Raw genomic sequence first — 19661 nt, forward strand, 5'->3', positions numbered from 1 at the left:
TGCCAATTAAGCATCGAGTCCATTTTGATGCATGGCTTTCTGGGCGATACAGGTTGTAATTATTGCTGACTACAAGTGTGTTCATTCTGCTGCCCCTCAATCTCTCTCCTCCGTTCCTCAGATAAGTCATTCTTAGCATTACCCTTCTCCTCCTGCCAATTCCAGACTTCATTCCTTTCATCTAGCTGCCCCCTATGCCTGGAATAAATTACCCGAGTTTGTCCGTCAAGCCTCTTCCCTTCCCTAAAAGCAGACCAAAAACCCACCTTTTTGATATAGCTTTCAATCCTTAACCCTACTCCTCTGCCCTCCAACCCAGCCCGCTGATTAACCGTTCCCCTTAACTGTATCCATGACATCTTGTTTAGATTGTAAATTATTTCGAGCAGGCACTGTTTTCTTACTCTTTGTGACTTTGTGCAGCGCTGTGTGCATCTGGTAGTGCTATAGAGATAATTAATTTAAATTTGGATGTATTTGCTACAAAATCTTATTTGGGTTGGTTTTATTTTCCTTCAGCGAAAGCGTGCCGTTTTAAGAAATTTTTAGATAGGACTCTGGCGTTTCAAGCAGGAATAATGAATACATACTTGAATGCTCTTATTACTCCAGCCCTCATCAGCAATTTCAGAAAGATTTTAAGACCTATCTATTTAAACAGTACAATACTTAATAGATATCAATATCAATTTTATAAATGGATTTTTATTATTTTTATGGAATAAGGTTTACAGAAGCTTATCTATCTTAGTATAAATAATCTGTATTGTGCATACTTTGAATAAGTTAGGGTTGTACTTTGTCAGTTAGTATCTTATTGAATTGTGTTATATGAAAATAAAAATAACTAGAGGGATCTCAGGGTGGGAGGGGGAGGGTTATATTTAGAACTATAAGATATAATGATAAGATGTACAAGTGTTTAAATTTATTTTATTTGTTGCAATTTTTGTACACTTGATGAAAGTTTTCAAATGAATAAAGAATTAAAAAAAAAAAAAAAAGAATTGTGTTATTTCCTTTTATAAGACACTGTTATCTGGCTTTGTATCTTAAATACTTTGTAATTTACTGTGTAAACTGCCAAGAACTGATGGTGTGGCGGTATACAAAAATAAACTATTATTATTAATAGCAGTAGTAGTAATTTCTGAAGCGCTTAGACGCCTGCAGCACCTTCGATACTACTTGATGTTACATGGTCATGGTGTCTCCTCTTCATCAATACAGATTGTTGTTTTGGAGTGCATCGATCTGCATCAGAACCAATCCATGCTAAGTGTAGCATATCCAACAACGTTACATTCTCCAGGTTCTTGCATCGTAGCATCGATGACCATCAAACCTTGATGCAGTATTTTCTTGCCTGGTGGATGGGCCATAGAGAGGAGGACCCAGGCCCATAAGACACTCTAACCACTATATTTATTTTAGAAAGTGTGAGTCCACCAAAAACCTACTATACTATCACATAAATGCTACCTGCAGCCATAAGGGCTTTTGGGGTGGTAGACAGGTGGGTATAGTAGGGTTTGAGAGAGTTTTGGAAAAATCACCATACATTTTAAAGGGGTTATGGTGAAATGTATATCTGACACCCTTTACGTGAAGTTCACAGCAGTGCCCTCTAAGGACAAGCAGGCAACACATTCTCACATGTGGGACTCCCTAGCTCCAATAAAAAGGATGGAGGGAGGGAGAGTTGGGTTCCAAGATTTTAGAAAAATTTGAGTAGCCTTGTAAAACTTAGGCCTAAAGCCTGATGCGAGAGCACGGAGGCAAGGGAAGGAACATAATGGAAAATAAATAAATAAAGGAATTACATGCTCTACTAGAGGTAAACAGAGGATTCTGAGAAATCCTATATGCACGGAGGTTGAAAAATAATAAATGACCTCCTAGAGTCAGTGGAATCCAAATATATGCAATGGAGATGCTAAAAAGATTTAAGAATCAAATAAGAGAGGCTACTGATTAATGCATCTATATAGAGTAGCCGACCTAACGAACAGTTGAAACCAGTCCTATGCCTGAGTAGATATGAATGAAAAAGGGAAAGGAATTTCGCAATCAAACAAAAGCAAAATTTTCTTGAAAAGAATAGCTTCAGAGAATAAAAAGCAGAGAACCATTACAATGCTGGCCCCTCCCACATCTAAATGGTCTAGATTTGGATGTTTCTAACTTGGATGTTTCTGTGGCCTCACACTTTCCACCATAAATGTAGCGGTTAGTGTGTCTTTTGGGCCTGGTTCCTCCTCTCTATGGTTCACTAGCCCACTCAATAGGCTATTTAAGACACATTTGTGCTACTCTAGTAGGTTTTCCTATACATGGTGGTGCTCTTCTAGAGAGAGGTATGTACTTTTTCATTCAGAGTTGTGGGGTGGGAGGAGTGTGTGACCACTGGGGGAGTGTGGGTGGGTAATTACTTAATGGTCATCTGGTCCGTCTGAGTACCTTTATGGCACTAAGACACTTCTAAAACAGGTTTAGCTTGGAACGTGTAAGTTCCGTCTAGGACATTCTGCAAAAGGTTTGATTATTGCCACAAAACATCTAAGTCTAACCCAGCCCACAGCCTGCCCATATCCCACCCAAAACATGCTGCTAACATGCCCCTTTCTGAGTTACACGTTTTGGAGGTGAACACCCCCGCAAAACATTTAAGTTCTTGTTTCGATTATCGACACTTGGACATTTTGAAAAGAGTTTTTGGACATTTAATATGATAATTATATGTAAGCAAATATATGCAAATTATATATAAGCAAAATAGTCCGTATGGGAAATTTTAAATTCCGTTTGCAGATCAGGAAACAATTTCAACTTGCCATCTTTTTTTTTTTTTTTTTAAATGCTTTATTCATTTTAAAACTTTCATCAAGTGTACAAAAATTATAACAAATAAAATAAATTTAAGCACTTGTACATCTTATCATTATATCTTATAGTTATAAATATAACCCTCCCCCTCCCACCCTGAGATCCCTCTAGTTATTTTTATTTTCATATAATATAATAGAAACCCACTCCCCACCCAACCCTAATCTTACATAGTTAATAGAAAAATATTAGAAAAATGGCATCAATCATGACAAAAGGACGTTAATGGTTCCCAAATTTTAATAAAGTTTTTATAATTTCCATTCTGCACCGCTATTGATCTTTCCATTCTATATATGTGACAAACTGAATTCCACCAAAACTTAAAATTAAGCCTACTATGATCTTTCCAGTTATTAGTAATATGTTGGATGGCTACTCCGGTCAAAATCAATAAAAGTTTGTTATTACACATTGATATCTGACTCTTTTTTCTCATAGACATACCAAAAAGTACAGTATCATAAGTTAATGCTACATGGTTTTCCAATAAACAATTTACTTGATCCCAGATTGAGTTCCAAAAGGCTAAGATATGGGGACAATAGAACAAAAGATGATCTAAAGTCCCTATATCCAGATTACAATGCCAGCATCTATTAGACAAAGAACTATTTAACTTTTGCAATCTAACTGGGGTCCAAAAAGCTCTATGTAACAAAAAAAACCAAGTTTGTTTCATAGACGCTGACATTGTACATCTCATTCTCCAAGACCAAATTTGTGGCCATTGAGATGCTGAAATCTCAATGCTCCAAATATCCCTAAGAGTATTTTTAGGCTTTTTTTTAACCAAATCACTAATAGTTTTATACCACTGTGCCACCTGAAAACATAAAAATTCTATGCTAGGTTGTGTATTCAAATTTTTCCATTCAGGGAACCCTGCCTGAATGGCCTGCTTCAATTGCAACCAATGAAAATATTGTGATTTGTGAAGCCCAAATTTATGTTGCAATTGTGTAAAATCCAGAAGCTTACCATTAGTAGTTACATCATTTAAAGTTCTGATTCCTGCAATTATCCAATGTTTCCAGACAACCTTGAAACCACCAATTTGAATTTTGGAGTTTAGCCATATGGATTGATTCGTTGAATTATTAATAGAAATTGCTGTTAAATTACTAACAAATCTTAATGTTTTCCAAGTATCCATTAAAATTCTATTTTCTTTGTACAATCTGGGCATCTTGATACTGAGAACATGAGAAAGATGTAAAGGAAACATGAGTCGCCATTCCAAATATAACCAATCAGGAGTATATTCAATGAGATCTGGGAGGACCCAATACATACCTTGACGTAAAATATAGGCCTGATGGTACCTATAAAAGTTTGGAAAATTTACCCCGCCCTCCCTAATTGATCTTTGCAAAGATGCTATAGCAATTCTAGGAGTTTTACCAAGCCAAATAAATTTTATAATAATCAAATTCAATTTTTTATAAAAAGACCCGTGAAAAAATACTGGTATCATACCCATTTGATAACAAACTACAGGCAAAATCATCATTGCCATCTTAAGTTAAAGTTTGATGAAAATAATGAAGACTCTTAGATTCCAAATGAACAAATGATAGGGAGTTTAGTATGGTGGAATGCCTTGCCTAAGGAACTGAGAGCAGAATTGGATATATGTAAATTGGGGGCCATTGACAGCCTACTGTAATGAATAGATGCTATTTTCTATTGGAAGTATATTTGCAAATGGGGGGAGAGAAGGAGGGTGGGTTGTCTAAATTATACGGAAGGTTTTAACATATAAATAAGAGTATTTATATTTGTATATTTTTGATTAAATATGAATGGAATGGGTGGGTGGGAAGGGAATAAACTTATGTATCTGAATATATTAAGAAAATTCAAGTGATGTATTTAATCTTAAATGTTTTATTAATTGTACACTTGATGTAAGTTTTAAAAAATAAATAAAGAACTACAAAAAAAAAGGATATATGTAAATTCAAAAGAAAACTGAAGGCACAGCTTTTTATGAACTATTTTTATTAAGATTATACTGCTAGTCCCTTGTAGGAGAATACTGTGATATTTTTACTTTGTATATGTGGGTAACTGTGAATATGTGATGCCATTTGAAATTATGAATGTAGTTTGTAAACTGCTTTGAAATGACTATATACTGTGTTTCCCCAAAAATAAGACCTACCTCGAAAATAAGATCTAACATGATTTTTGGGGTAGGTCTTAAAATAAGCCCTAGTTGAAGCGCTGGATTAGCAGAGCTTCCCTCTGCCCCTTCCATCCTCCCATCAGAACCGCCGACCGTGAGGCCGGTATACCTTCTTCCAAACAGCCGTGTCGGCAGCAATCTAATCAGGCTGCTTTGCAGCCTTCTCCCACCGATGCATTCCTCCGTCGCATCACTGATGATGTCATCAGCAACATAGCACACGGAACGCCCTGGCGGGAGAAGGCCGCGAAGCAGCCTGATTAGATTGCTGCCGATGATGCCGTTTGGAAGACGGTATATTGGTCTCGCGGTCAGCGGTTCTGATGGAAGGGTCAGTGGGGGGGGAGGCAGCGCTGCTGCACTCTTTCCTGTGTCTGTCTGTCGTGACATATACAGTATAACAAAAATTTAAAAATAATTTCCTTTTTCTGTATGAACAGGGACAAAGCACAAACTAAACAGTAAATTGATGTAATAGGGTGAAATAAAAGAAAATTCCTGTTACCTCTTCAGGCTTCCGCTGTGATTTAACTGCAACAGGTGGTGTCTTGGGACGTACCGTTTCTGATCAGAAAAAGAAAAAAAAATGGCCTTACGTATGCTGGAATGCTATTTGTTTCACTGTTTTAATTTAGGATGCATTTATGTACCCATTACCTAACTGCAGATTTTTCATGTAAAAGTCAATTTTCTGTTGTGTTACTTTTGGGTATTTTTTTGTTTTTTTTTGTAAATTTCAGAAATGTACTGTGCTGGAGTCTTTATAGAGAGCCAGCTGAACATTGTGTGTATTCGGAAGGTGCAAACCTGTCAGCTCAGCATCATCTTGCCAGCTGCTGCTCTCCTCCTTGCCCTTGGCTTGTTGCTGAGCTGCCATCGCAGTGAGTTGTGCAGACTGTTTAATCAGGGAGACGCGGTAGAAATAATTTCTCCAGAACACCTCCTCTTTTACACTGAAAACCAACAGTGGTGATGGTGAGACATTAAGTGGTTATGCATGAATTCAGTTATCAGAAATCTAATAATAAAAGGAATCGACAAGATAGAGCAGGATAAAAAGTTATTTACGATGTCAAATGTGAGTAGGACAAGAGGTCATGGACTGAAGCTGAGGGGGGACAAGCCCATGACAAATGCCAGGAAGTTCTGCTTCACACAGCAAGTGGTAGACGACTGGAGCGCTCTCCCGGTGGAGATTGCTGCAGAATCCACCGTTCTAGGATTTAAGGGCAAATTAGATGCACATCTCCTTGAAAGATGCATAGAAGGATACAGGTGACTAAATTTTCGCCAGGTTACACCTGGATGGGCCTCCGCGTGAGCAGATCACTGGACTTGATGGACCTAAGGTCTGATCTGGAGATGGCAGTTCTTATGACTCATTTATACCTTTTTTTAAAAATAATTAATCTTTATTAATTTTGCATGGCGACTCCTGTCATAATCAATAGACGTTTCAATTGATTATGACAGGAGTCGCCATGCAACATATTACCAGTAATTAGAAAAATTACAATAATCTTAGCTATACATTCTGGTGGAATTCATTGTGCCACATTTACAAAATGGAAAGAATACCGTATTTTCTCGCATATAACGCGCGCGTTATACGTGTTTTTACATACCGCGCATACCCTTGCGCGTTTGTACAAATTTTTTTTTACATAGTTCCTCCCCCCACCCCCGACGTCCGATTCACCCCCCGCAGGACCGCTCGCACCCTCACCCCGAAGGACCGCTCGCATGCACCCGCATCCCCACCCCGAAGGACCGCTCGCACGCACTCCCACCCGCACCCCCACCCTGAAGGACCGCTCGCACCCCCACAGCCTCCCGACCCCCCCCCATCATGTAGAAGCTCCTACCGGTGTCCTGCTGCTTCCTCTTGGCGGTCCCGACACCCGACATGATCGGGGCAAGAGGGAGCTCAAGCCCTCTTGCCCCAGCCAACCGCGGCACCCCCGACACGATCGGGGCAAGAGGGAGCTCAAGCCCTCTTGCCCCCCCGACTCCCCGACACGATCGGGGCAAAAGGGAGCACAAGCCCTCTTGCCCCGCCGACTCCCCAACTCCCCGACAATATCGGGCCAGGAGGGAGCCCAAGTCCTCCTGGCCATGGCGACCCCCTACCCCCACCCCGCACTATATTACGGGCAGGAGGGATCCCAGGCCCTCCTGCCCTCGACACAAAACCCCCTCCCCCCAACGACCGCCCCCCCAGCCAACCCGCGACCCCTCTGGCCGACCCCCACGACACCCCCATCCTCCTTCCCCGTACCTTTGTGTAGTTGGCCGGACAGACGGGAGTCAAACTCGCCTGTCTGGCAGGCAGCCAACGACGGAATGAGGCCGGATTGGCCCATCCGTCCCAAAGCTCCGCCTACTGGTGGGGCCTAAGGCGCCTGGGCCAATCAGAATAGGCCCGGGAGCCTTAGGTTCCACCTGGGGGCGGGGCCTGAGACACATGGGCCCAACCCGACCATGTGCCCAAGGCCCCGCCCCCAGGAGGGACCTAAGGCTCCCGGGCCTATTCTGATTGGCCCAGGCGCCTTAGGCCCCACCAGTAGGCGGAGCTTTGGGACGGATGGGCCAATCCGGCCTCATTCCGTCGTTGGCTGCCTGCCGGACAGGCGGGTTTGGCTCCCGTCTGTCTGGCCAACTACACAATAGTACGGGGAAGGGGGGTGGGGGTGTCGTGGGGGTCAGCCAGGGGGGTCGCGGGTCGGTTGGGGGGGGGCGGGCGGAGCTTCTTGGGGGGGGCGGTCGTTGGGGGGAGGGGGTTTGCGTCGAGGGCAGGAGGGCCTGGGATCCCTCCTGCCCGTAATGTAGTGCGGGGTGGGGGTCGCCGTGGCCAGAAGGGTTTGGGCTCCCTCCTGGCCCGAACAACTAGCGGGGGAGGGGGGGGGTCGCCAGGGCCAAGAGGATTTGGGCTCCCTCCTGGCCCGATATTGTCGGGGAGTTGGGGAGTCGGCGGGGCAAGAGGGCTTGGGCTCCCTTTTGCCTCGATCGTGTTGGGGAGTCGGGGGGGCAAGAGGGCTTGAGCTCCCTCTTGCCCCAATCGTGTCGGGGAGTCGGGACCGCCAAGAGAAAGCAGCAGGACACCGGTAGGAGCTTCTACATGATGGGGGGGGGTCGGGAGGCTGTGGGGGTGCGAGCGGTCCTTCAGGGTGGGGGTGCGGGTGTGAGTGCGTGCGAGCGGTCCTTCGGGGTGGGGGTGCGGGTGCGTGCGAGCGGTCCTTCGGGGTGGGGGTGCGAGCGGTCCTGCGGGGGGGGGCATCAGGATTTCAGGGTGGGGACAGGACTTCAAGGGGGAGAGGAGAGTCGGGGCGGGCGAAAGGAGTCGGGGTGGCCAGAGGAGAGTCGGGCAGCATGCGCGGTATACGGGTGTGCATGGTATATAAAAATTTCTGTACATAAATTTGTGTTTTTCGCGCGCTATACCCGTGCGCGCGTTTTACACGGGTGCGCGTTATCTACGTGAAAATACGGTAATTGCTTTGCAGAAAGAGAATTATAATAATTTTAAAAAGATCTGGGGGCTATTGGCAAATTATTGTAATGATTAGACATCATTTTTCACTGACAGTATATTTATACATAGGGGGGAGGGGGATGGTATAAAGTTCTATTTAAAGGTTAATCAATAGATAAGAATACAATATTTATATGATATTTTTGACTGAAATATTTGAGGGAAGGGTGGGTGGGGAGGGAATAAATTTATGTATTTACGATGACAATAGAAAGAAATTCAAGTGATGTGTAAAAGTTTTAAATGAGGGATGGTGAGGCAAGATGGCGATCTGAGCAGACGTGTGTGTTTAAGCTCCCACTTCGGCAGCGATTTTTTCTTAAAACGATAATTACCTGCAACACACTGATGCCTAAGAGAAGGGGAAGGCAGAGAAGTATCCCTCTTTCTCTGTCAGTGTCTTCAACACCACGACAGACTGCCATTACATCTTATGCAGTCTCATTATCCTCGGCGTTGGGCGTTTCCTTAGCTGAGCCCCAGGAGCGACTCAGCATGGACAGCGAGACATCGCTGAGCCCTTTGGGACCTGATCCTCCTCCACCCCCGGTTATGGCAGCGGTGATCGACCCCCGTGAGGAGGGACCTCAGGAGCAACTGAGTGTGGAGGCGATACCATTGCCGGTAACTCCAGGGGGAGCATCAAATGGAGGAGAAGCACTGCAGACAAGCGATGGTGAGCTCAGGGGAAGAGAGATCCGGGAAGCAAGGAGGACACCCGAACAAGAACTTCCTCAGTTGCCAGAGCTCAAGCCTCTTGTCAAACCGGCAGTGGTTACTTTGGACTCACTGTGGGGAGCCACAGAAAACTTGCAATTGGTATGTTCTGGGTTCATTTCCCTTATGGCTAATGTTTCAACTAAAGTTAAACAACTTGAGACTGATATACAGGATCAAAAAAGAGAAGATGGGGGAGATCCAGAAGACTATGGTAGATATAAAATCCTCAACTAAACAGAAAGTATTGGATAAAACTTTTCTTCTGCGTAAAATAGAAAATCTGGAAAATCAAAATAGGAGCTTAATGGAAATTATAAAAACTTCATTAAAATTTGGGAACCATTAACGCCCTTTTGTCATGATTAATGCCATTTTTTTTAAATATTTCTATATTTAATATGTAAGATAAGGGTGGGGTGGGGGGAGGATTTCTATCATATGAAAAATAACATTACTAGAGGGATTTCAGGGTGGGAGAGGGAGGGTTATATTTGCAATTATAAGATATAACGTTAAGATGTACAAGTGATTAAATCTATGTTATTGTATTGCAATTTTTGTACACTTGATGAAAGTTTTAAAATCAATAAAGAATTAAAAAAAAAATAGGAGCTTAAATCTAAGGATTTTGAATTTTCCTATACCTAAATTCAAAACACCTAGGGAGATTTTTAATGATTTTCTAACTTCAACATTGAAAATACCGGATGGGCATCTGCCCCCTTTACAGAAGATTTATTTTTTGAAAAGAACACTAAGAGAGCTACACGTAACTACAGATAAAGAAATTTCATCAATATTGGAATCATCAGATATTGAATTAACAGGACAGACTACATTAATAGTCTCTTTGGTTTTTCACCAGGATAAAGACTCAAATTTTGAGGCTTTATTATAATTTAAAACAAGTTACCTATCTAGGAGAAAGAATATTTGTATATCCTGATGTTTCCAAATGGACACAATTAAGAAGAAAAGAATTCTTAGGTTATCGTGATAAAGTGATTTCATTGGGTGCTTCTTTTCAGTTAAGGTTTCCATGCAAGTGTTTTCTATTATATCAGAATAATAAGTATATATTTTATGATCCTGATCAGCTGCGTTTCTTTTTAGAAGGGAAAGGGATTTCTTTTGCACCCCAGTGAATGATAAAGTAACTCAAGTCTGTAATTAAAGCCGAAGTTAATGCTCTAATTTCCTATAATAATATTGATAAGGTGTTTTTCTTTCCTGGAAGAATTTCTTTCTTGCCTCCTTTCTCTAAAATTTGAGGACTATGTATTAAGGTATATTATTTCACAGCCATTTTGGCTTAATTTAATTTTTAAATCCATTAGTGAATTGGATGTATTAATTTCTGTTAATTTCCTGTTAAGCACATTTATGTACTTAAATGAAAATCAATAAATAAATTTAAAAAAAAAAGTTTTAAATGATGTAATATTGTGTACTTGTTGCAAGATGAAAAAATGAATAAAGAATTTAGAAAAAAAATAAATAGAAGTTTATTATTGCTAATCCCTGCGGCAAGCCAAAAAACTAACGCCTCATCAATGGAGGCATTAGCGACTAGCGCAGCAGGAGGTTCAACGCACGGTATTCCGCGCGTTAAACCCCTACCACAACTCGATAAAAGGAGCCCAAAACGTAAAAATAAGAGACAATTATGATGAAGTGATAAAAGACTTCAAGGAGACTTCAATCTGCATTTATCTTTTCATACCTATAGCATAAGCATAAATTTGCTCACCAGAAAGGAAAATTAAGACAATCATAATTTTTCCAATTGCAAGTGATCATCTGCATGGCTATCCTGGTCATAATAAGGAGCAGTCTGATTTTATATCGGTCCAAAGGGGGTTTAAGATTTAACAATGTCCCACATATGACTACATCATAAGCCAACGGAATCGATGACTCCAATATGGTATTAATCTGTCCCCATATCAATTTCCAAAAATTAAGTATTAAAGGACAATAAAACAACAGATGATCCAACGTCCCTATTTCAAGATGACAGTGCCAGCATTTGTTAGACTTAGAACTATCTAACTTCTGCAATCGAATCGGGATCCAAAAACTCCTATGCAACAAGAAAAACCAAGTTTGTTTCATTGATGCTGACGCTGTACATCTCATTCTCCAAGATCAGATTCGTGGCCATTGAGTAGCAGAAATTTGTTGCTTAATCTCAATGTTCCAAATATCTTTTAATAATAATAATAATTTTATTTCTTATATACCGCTAAACCCTAAGTTCGAAGCGGTTTACAGTGAAGTCGTGTCTAGAGAGAGTACAGTGTTAACAGAAGGATACAGGATACTGGGTGATACAATAAGGTACGAAATATTAGCACGATAAACAGTTACAGTATGTTTACAAGGTACTGGGGTGTTTACAAAAGGTTCAAGATATTAACAAGAGAACAGTTACATGATGTTTACAGTAAGATACAGGAAAGTACAAGGTGAGTGGGTACTGGGTGATTACAGTAGGTTCAAGATATTAACAAGAGAACAGTTACAGGATGTTTACAATCAGATACAGGATGTTATACTAAGTTATAGGATGATACAATATGAACAGTTACTAGGGATCAGTGATGTTTACAGCTAGATATATATGATGGGCATAGGAGAGGTACAGCATTAGACGTGGGGGAGGGGAAAGGAAGGGGAGGGCTTTCGAGGCGGTTTATAATTGGTAGGGGGAGAGTTTAGGGGTGCTGAAGAGGCGGGTCTTCAGAGATTTTCTGAAGTCCACGTATGATGTGGCTTCGAGTATTGGTTTTGCTAGCCATGTGTTCAGTTGGGCTGCCTGAAAGAAAGCATTCTGTTTAGGTACTTCTTGTAGTGACAAGATTTCAGGGTTGGGTAAGTAAAGAGGTTTGTTCTGCGTGAGGTCTTATTTGGGCAGTAGGCGAGGAATTGGGAAGCTAGGTAGGTTGGTAGCATCCCGAAGATCGCTTTGAAGCTGATGCAGGCAAACTTGAAAAGTATTCTGGATTCTACTGGTAACCAGTGGAATTTTTAAAGAGGTTTTTGGGTTTTTATTTAGAAATTAATTTATACCACTTGGCTGCCTGATGTCCTAGGAAATCAGTCTGGAAGCATAAGCACGGCAAGCTATACTGATTTTTGAGATTTTGGCAATCAAGGAACCCTTTCTGAATGCCTTGCTTCAACTGCAACCATTTATATGTTTGAGATTTTGAAATACCGAATTATATTAAGATTATATTATATTAAGTATTATATTAAGATCTACCCCAAAAATCATGCTAGGGCTTATTTTTGGCATATGTCTTATTTTCAGGGAAACACGGTAATAATATCCTTTCCTGCAATTTTGTTTCTATCTCAGTGGGCAAAACATTTGAGCTCAACATATCACCCAGATTCCTATTTCTTTGAAAAGAAACAGTAGTATTGTTGATTGTTTGAAGCAGGAATGCATCCTGAGCATTGAAAGTGAGGATGTATAGCATGCTGTAGTTTAGTAGACCAAATTAGTATACTTCATAACAAAAGGCAAAATCAATTTGTCACTTGTATCGTTCTTTTGTTTAAGCAACTCTTCTCTAGGGTTATATAGCACTCGGATACATGCTTTTGTTTACAATCCCCCTTGGGTATCCTCGAGCTATAAGTTTCCTTTGCAAATCAGCTGACTTCTCCATATCAATCCCGAGACCCACATATACGCCGCTAGTGTAAAAATCGCACCTGGAATGGACTAGTAGTCTAGTTGGATGAAAAGGAAACATAATTTATTTCCCTAACACATTTAACATTCCCATAAATATATTACATGTCAGAACAAAATAATTGGTTAAATTAAATCAGTTTAGTGGTAACATTAATGGGAACACTTATCAGAAGCTTTTGATAATTAAAAGCAAAATTTCTTACAGTTTTGGAACAAGATCAAATCGCATTCTGTTGAGAAGTTCATCTTCCTGCAGCATTATCAGAGCAACTGGATACATCTGTTCAAAGTCGAAATGAAACTGCACACCTGCAGGTGGATCTCGTAAGAAGTTTCGTCTATCCTTAGGAAAACAAAACAGCATTAGCAACCTGAGAAACAGAAGCGATGCTATTGCTGCAATAGAGGTCTATATGCCTGTGTATTGCAGTACACACAAAAGAGCAACTGTCTCCTCTGCAATAGTGCTAAAGAAAGATTAGGTTCTTACCTTGATAATCTTCTTTCTTGTAGATGTGTCTAGTAGTCCTGAAGCTGTACCCTGTATGTGGGCTTTGCCTGCCTTCTGCCGTGGGGTTAGTCTGGATTTGGAGACTTCTATGAATCTCAGATAAGCTGGAACCCCACCCCCACCCCGCACACAACATGCAAGAAAGTAAAGTCTGGTCTAAGTCTCTGCTTGATAGCTGGACATGCAAGTAGCTACCAACTCTATATAATAGTGCTGATTGCACATAGTTTTGGTATCTGTTTTGATCAGTTACTTGAATGTTATAATGTTCATTGATATGTTTGTTACAAAGCAGAACAGAATTGTAGTGTTGGGGATGTTTTCCCTGTTTCCCTCCTTCCAGTTATGTCTGTCATTACAGAGCTCCTTGATTATTTTTGTACAAACTGAGGGGGCAGGAGCAACTGCCAGGAAAGGAGGCGGAGTTCAAAGTTGATTGACAGCATATCACAGGCAACTTGCAGGTTCTGATGCATAGTCCTAGCATTTAGGGCTACTAGACACATCTGAACCTGCAAGTTGCCTGCTTGGGGGGAGGGAGCTAGCAGCGGTGTTGGCTGCTGACTTGCCTGAGGTAAAGTTCCGGCGCCACATTCTCCGTACATCGGGGCTTGAAGAAGTAGTCAGAAAATTACTTTGTGGTCCTAGTGCCTGGTAGTTTATAATACTGGCGCTGCAATTGAAACAAATTTGAAGGCTGAAAAAGAGCTGTTCCCCACGAAAGCGGGCTCCTCAGTTTAGTTTAGTTTTGGGGTTTTCTTTTAACCAAAAATGCATTAAGAAAAAAAAAAAAAATCTGCCTTCTCTTTTTGCTTTTCTCTGTTTTTAACTAATGAAAAAACCTAACTAGAAATTCTCTGAGAGAAAACATCTTTGAAGAAGAGAGGGGAGAGCCGCAACCTGTCAGGAGCAGTAAAAGAAAAAACTGACAAGCAGAGGGGAGGGGCTGTAGATGTAGGGATTCCTGCACATGCCCAGTAAGCTTAAAAGCTTACTTATCTAGGGGAGAGTTCCGGCATTCAGGCTGTCAGCGGACTTCACCAACAAGTGTGCCTGCATATCCCCTGCTCGTCTCCAGAGAAATGCAGTTGGCACCTGTTCCTGGTGAGGGGCCACTCAGCCTGCATTTAAGCTCACTGCAGACAAAACCTGGAGAAAGCAATGCTCCCAAGGGAATAGTCCCTGAGTTCCCAGACTTTTAATGCAGGATGGCCAAACATGTGCCCTGTCAAGCAGGCTTTCCCTTGGCTACAGACTATGTTCTCTGCAACTAGAGATGTCCCTAAATTGGGAGCCTCTGCAGCGCTGAAAAGCTTCACAACCAGATTAATAATTTTTTAAAAACCCACAAAATTAAATTTAAAATAAACACACGCAGAACAGCCAGGCTCCTACCATTTCATGTGTAGAGAGTAAAACTAAGAATTTACAGAGTGATGGGAGGCAGAACAGAAAAATGCTAATGAGGCTCTCTACACAAGAGCTTGTGATAAGAGGGTCACTACCCATCTGTTCCAGAATGATGTGCCTATTGCACTAGAAATCAACATAGAAATTTTGCAGATCATAAAGTATACAATATACCTAATCCATTATAAAATCAACTTAAGCAAATTCTGTACAGAATTATCTAATATGCGTCAAACTATGATAAACCAGTTATCTTTCAAAATTGGTCTGTCCATTGTACTGTTGAAATAAAGTTGTTTAAAGTAATTTCCTAAAGGCAAAATAGGATAAACAGTCACAAAAATAAAATGAAGAATTCCAGAGATTTGGTCCTGTATATGAAAATGCTTCTTTATGCATTGATGCAAGTTTAACCTGTCCAAGGCCTGGGAGTTGAAACTAGCCCTTTTGAGATGAGTGTAAAGCTTGCTGAGGCAAATATCTAGACAACTTGTTCTATGCTTGAGATAGATGCTAGCATTTTCTTCTTTAATGAAAACATCACATAAATTTTACATATAAAACACATTTAAAATACATCTGAACATGTGAAATCTGAAAAAAACCAGCCTTACTGCTGATAAAGCCAAGATTTGCTGCTGAATTGTTTCTTCTTCATTATAACCAACCCAGGGAAGTACTGCAGCTTCTGCCAATGAAAGCAAAACACTGTTGGCCAGTTTCAAAGCTCTTATGCAGCAAGAGACTTTATACTTTTTAAGAAAATTTGGACTTGGAGGATGAGATGTACAGTGTCTGCATCTATGAGACAAACTTGTTTTTTTCTGTTGCATAGAGCATTTTGGACCCCGGTTCGTTTACAGAAGTTGGATAGCTCTAAGTCTAATAGATGCTGGCACTGTCATCTTGAAGCTGGGACTTTAGATCATCTGTTATTCTACTGTCCATCGATTTTGGCTTTTTGGAAATCAATAGGGGGTCAAATAAATTGTTTAGTGGAAAATCCAGTGGCATTATTGTATGATACTGTACTGTTTGGCATGTCAATGAGGGCTAAGAGCTAAATATCCTCTAACAATAATAAGCTTCTACTTATTATCGCAGGGGTTGCCATACAACAGATTACGAATAATTGGAAGAATTGGAGTAGATTGAATTATAGTTTTTATAGTTTAAATTTAATTATGTGTGGGGGCCATTTTTAAATTATTATAATGAATAATTTACATTTTTCCCAACTTTAATTCTTACATGTGGATCGGGGGTGGGGTGGGGTTAGATTTCTATTAATAATATATATGAATGATAAGATATTATATTCATGTGGTATATTTTTTGTTGTATATGGAAGTGGGAGGGGGTGGGGGTTATATCTTTTTGTTGTATGATATGGTAGGTTTTCAAGTGATATTGTATTCTAATTGTTTGATATTTATTGTACACTTGTGAATTATAAAATGAATAAAGAATTAAAAAAAAAAAAATTATCGTTTTTGGTGGAGCTCTTTATGTCACATATATAAAATGGAAAGGGTAATAGCCACACAGCAGGGGAAGTTAAGAAAATTTCAGGATATTTGGGAGCCTTTAATAAAGATTGTTATTGATTAGTGGGGTGGGGGTAGATAAGTTCTAAATTGGATTTTTTGAAGAACATTAAGTGTTGTATCTAAGTTTAAAATGTTTTTATTTGCTGACACACTTATTGTAAGTTTTTAAAAATGAATAAAGAATTAAAAACAAAAAAGAAAAGAAAACAGCAATAGAACAGGTAAGTGTGCAGGAAAATAATGAATGAGCTGTAAAAAAGTCCAACAATCTCATTATTAGACCTGCGTGCAAATCAATTTGATCTCTGCTGCTGCTTAGGCCCAGGGTACGAGTACTCTGGAAGCGGAAATGAGAAGATACGCAGTACATGCATAAGAACCAGTGTACTGCTTCTACAAACGGCGTCGGCCACATGTCAATCACGCTTAGGCACCATTTACAGAATCGGGGCTAGCAGCGCCTGTGTAACGCCTGAATTGTAGGTAAGGGTTTTAAAGACCTACATTCCAGGCACCCAAGCTTTTACAGAATCTTGCTTAGTGGCGTCTAAATCACTCTCTGCCCACAGAAATGCCCACTTAGGAGTTGGGCGCCGCTAAGCGCCATGTGATAGGCCCCTATCACTCATTTATTTATAGCAATTGTTGAGCCTATTAATGGTATTTTGCCAATTAATCTCCCCTTTTACAAAACCGCAGACGTGGTTTTTAGCGCAGGCCGGCACACTGAATGCTCTGCGCTCCTGACACTCATAGGAACTCTATAATAGTGTTGGGAGCAGCAAAGAGCATTCAGCGAGCCGGCCTGCGCTAAGAACTGCTTTCACAGTTTTGTAAAAGGGATGGGGGGGTAAGTTAGGCGCCCTTTATAGAATCAGCCCTCATATGTGGCTGTGATAGCTGCATCTAGCTAATAGTCACTAAAAGATGGTACATATATAGAATATAAAATAACACATTATACATGGTTATGCAAGAAAAGGGATGTCAAGTAGAATACCAGAAATGGTGCATAATCACTGAAAGCAGCCTCTGTAGCAGGCAAACCACTTTGATTTTTTATGTATTTACTCATTTCATAAACTGTTCTTCATCTATAGACATCAAAATGGTTTACAATCTCCAGAAAGAGAGCATGGCAAATGATCTTACACAAACCAGGGCTGTGGTGTAGGAAGCAATTATAGGGTTACTGGAGTTGGGAAAAAAATTGTACCGAATCCGACTCAGTGCAAATGGTATTAATTTCACAGATACTAATTTGATTAACCTATTTTGTTCTTTACAGGAAATAATTTCATTTATATGCTATGTATGAAGAACGCAGAAGAATTGCTATGCTATTGTGGTCTTGCCCTGAAGAAGGCTCTTCATAAATAGCAGGATTATATATGGATTACGTTTTTGCATGAGAGATTGTTCCCAAATTGTCATGTTTTTCTATATAAAATATGCATAAAATTCTCACAGTGAAAGTTTTTTATGCCTATGATGTGTGGTTGATAGAGTGGGTTTTCCCTCACCAGTGTAACTGAGGCTTTTCCTTTTGCTTGTGAGTTGCGACTGTGGTAGTGCCAAAGTAGAGTGCATAACTATAGCCTTTAAACCCAAACTTTAATGGGTTAGGCTGCTACAAAAGTAGCCTGATTCACATTGGCAGTGATGAAATGCCTTGAATGCTTTCAATCAGTATAGGAAATCTTTAATTAGGCTAATTACACAGAGTCGTCAGAGGTACCATAAATGAAGGAGTCAGAGTGGAAGGATTGGTGTACCGACTCCACAGCCCTGCAAAAACTCTGGTGAAAAATCTATGAAGGCCCGATCAGAAACAGCACCCATGTTATCAACACTGGTGACTCAAATGTTAATTATACTGTACCCGACTTCTTAATATGCTGTTCTTGAACAAATTTTTCCTGCTCCTTCTGAAAATCTCCAATAATTGTCTGCAAAATATAAAAATAAAAATGTTTTGGTTGTTAAGATTAAAAAAATATAACCAAGAAAATAAAGTGGCAGTATCTAAAATCCGGAGTGGAGTAGAACGGGTCCAAGTGGATCGATTTTTCACTCCTTCAAAAATGACAAAGACTAGGGGACACTCAATGAAGTTACAGGGAAATACTTTTCAAACCAATGAGAGGAAATTTTTTTCACTCAGAGAATAGTTAAGCTCTGGAACGCGTTGCCAGAGGATGTGGTAAGAGCGGATAGCGTAGGTTTAAAGGAAGGTTTGGACAAATTCCTGGAGGAAAAGTCCATAGTCTGTTATTGAGACAGACATGGGGGAAAGCCAATGCTTGCCCTGGATCGGTAGCATGGAATGTTGCGACTATTTGGAGTTCTAGAATCTTGTTGCTCTTTGGGATTCTGGAATCTTGCTATTGCTTGGATTCTGTATAGAATGTTGCTACTCCTTGGGGTTTGGCCAGGTACATTAGTTAGATTGTGAGCTTGCCGGGACAGACAGGGAAAATGCCCGAGTACCTAAATAAATTCATGTGTACCATTCTGAGATTCCCTGGGAGAACGGTATAGAAAACTGAATAAATAAAAAATAAAATAAAAATAAAACTGGATTGGCCCCGTGAGAACAAGTACTGGGCTTGATGGACCAAGGCTATTCGTATGTAAAACTCACATATTACATTTGCTGTTTAAATTCCTCTAAATACTCCTGCAGCTTTATAGGGTCAGTGAAATTTTGAGTTTTGTTAGCCAAAGTAACCTTCATTACTGCCGGGTGTAGCAGTCCATATCTTGCCCCCAGTGCTCTCAATTTTGGACGCAGAGCTAATAACTGCTTCCTTTTAAAAGCAGTTTCTTTAGCGAAGTCAGGCACGATGTGTATTCTCGCATCCTGACATTTGAGGCTCCAATTTTTAAAATATGAATATAAGAATGATATGTTGTACTTAAAGTGTTACATGAAGGAAAATCAAGTGTGTATTTATAAGATCATATGAATTTTTCTGATACACTTGTAATATGTAAAACTGAATAAAGAAATTATAAAAAAAAAACCAACTCAGATATTACATAGGCAAAAATGAAAACCAAGACAAGGGGAAAAAAAAAAAAAAAAAGCTCTCTCTCTTATGTACTAGGAGACATCAAAACATGGGTATGGCTAATAATTTTTACTGGCT

At 40.3% G+C, this 19661-nt stretch overlaps 1 protein-coding gene across 1 annotated transcript in view; it reads right to left on the reverse strand.

Moving 5' to 3' along the window:
- SYAP1 (synapse associated protein 1) overlaps positions 1-19661 on the reverse strand; it is a 74146-nt gene that overhangs the window by 12204 nt on the left and 42281 nt on the right. The window contains exons 3-7 of the mRNA XM_033950056.1: positions 18392-18458; positions 15574-15647; positions 13242-13381; positions 5885-6030; positions 5583-5641 (exon numbers count right to left, since the gene is read on the reverse strand). Coding sequence (XP_033805947.1) covers positions 5583-5641; positions 5885-6030; positions 13242-13381; positions 15574-15647; positions 18392-18458 — 486 coding nt within the window. The remainder of the gene's footprint in view (positions 1-5582; positions 5642-5884; positions 6031-13241; positions 13382-15573; positions 15648-18391; positions 18459-19661) is intronic.

Source organism: Geotrypetes seraphini, chromosome 6 (genome assembly GCF_902459505.1).
Source record: "Geotrypetes seraphini chromosome 6, aGeoSer1.1, whole genome shotgun sequence".
NCBI lineage: Eukaryota > Metazoa > Chordata > Amphibia > Gymnophiona > Dermophiidae > Geotrypetes > Geotrypetes seraphini.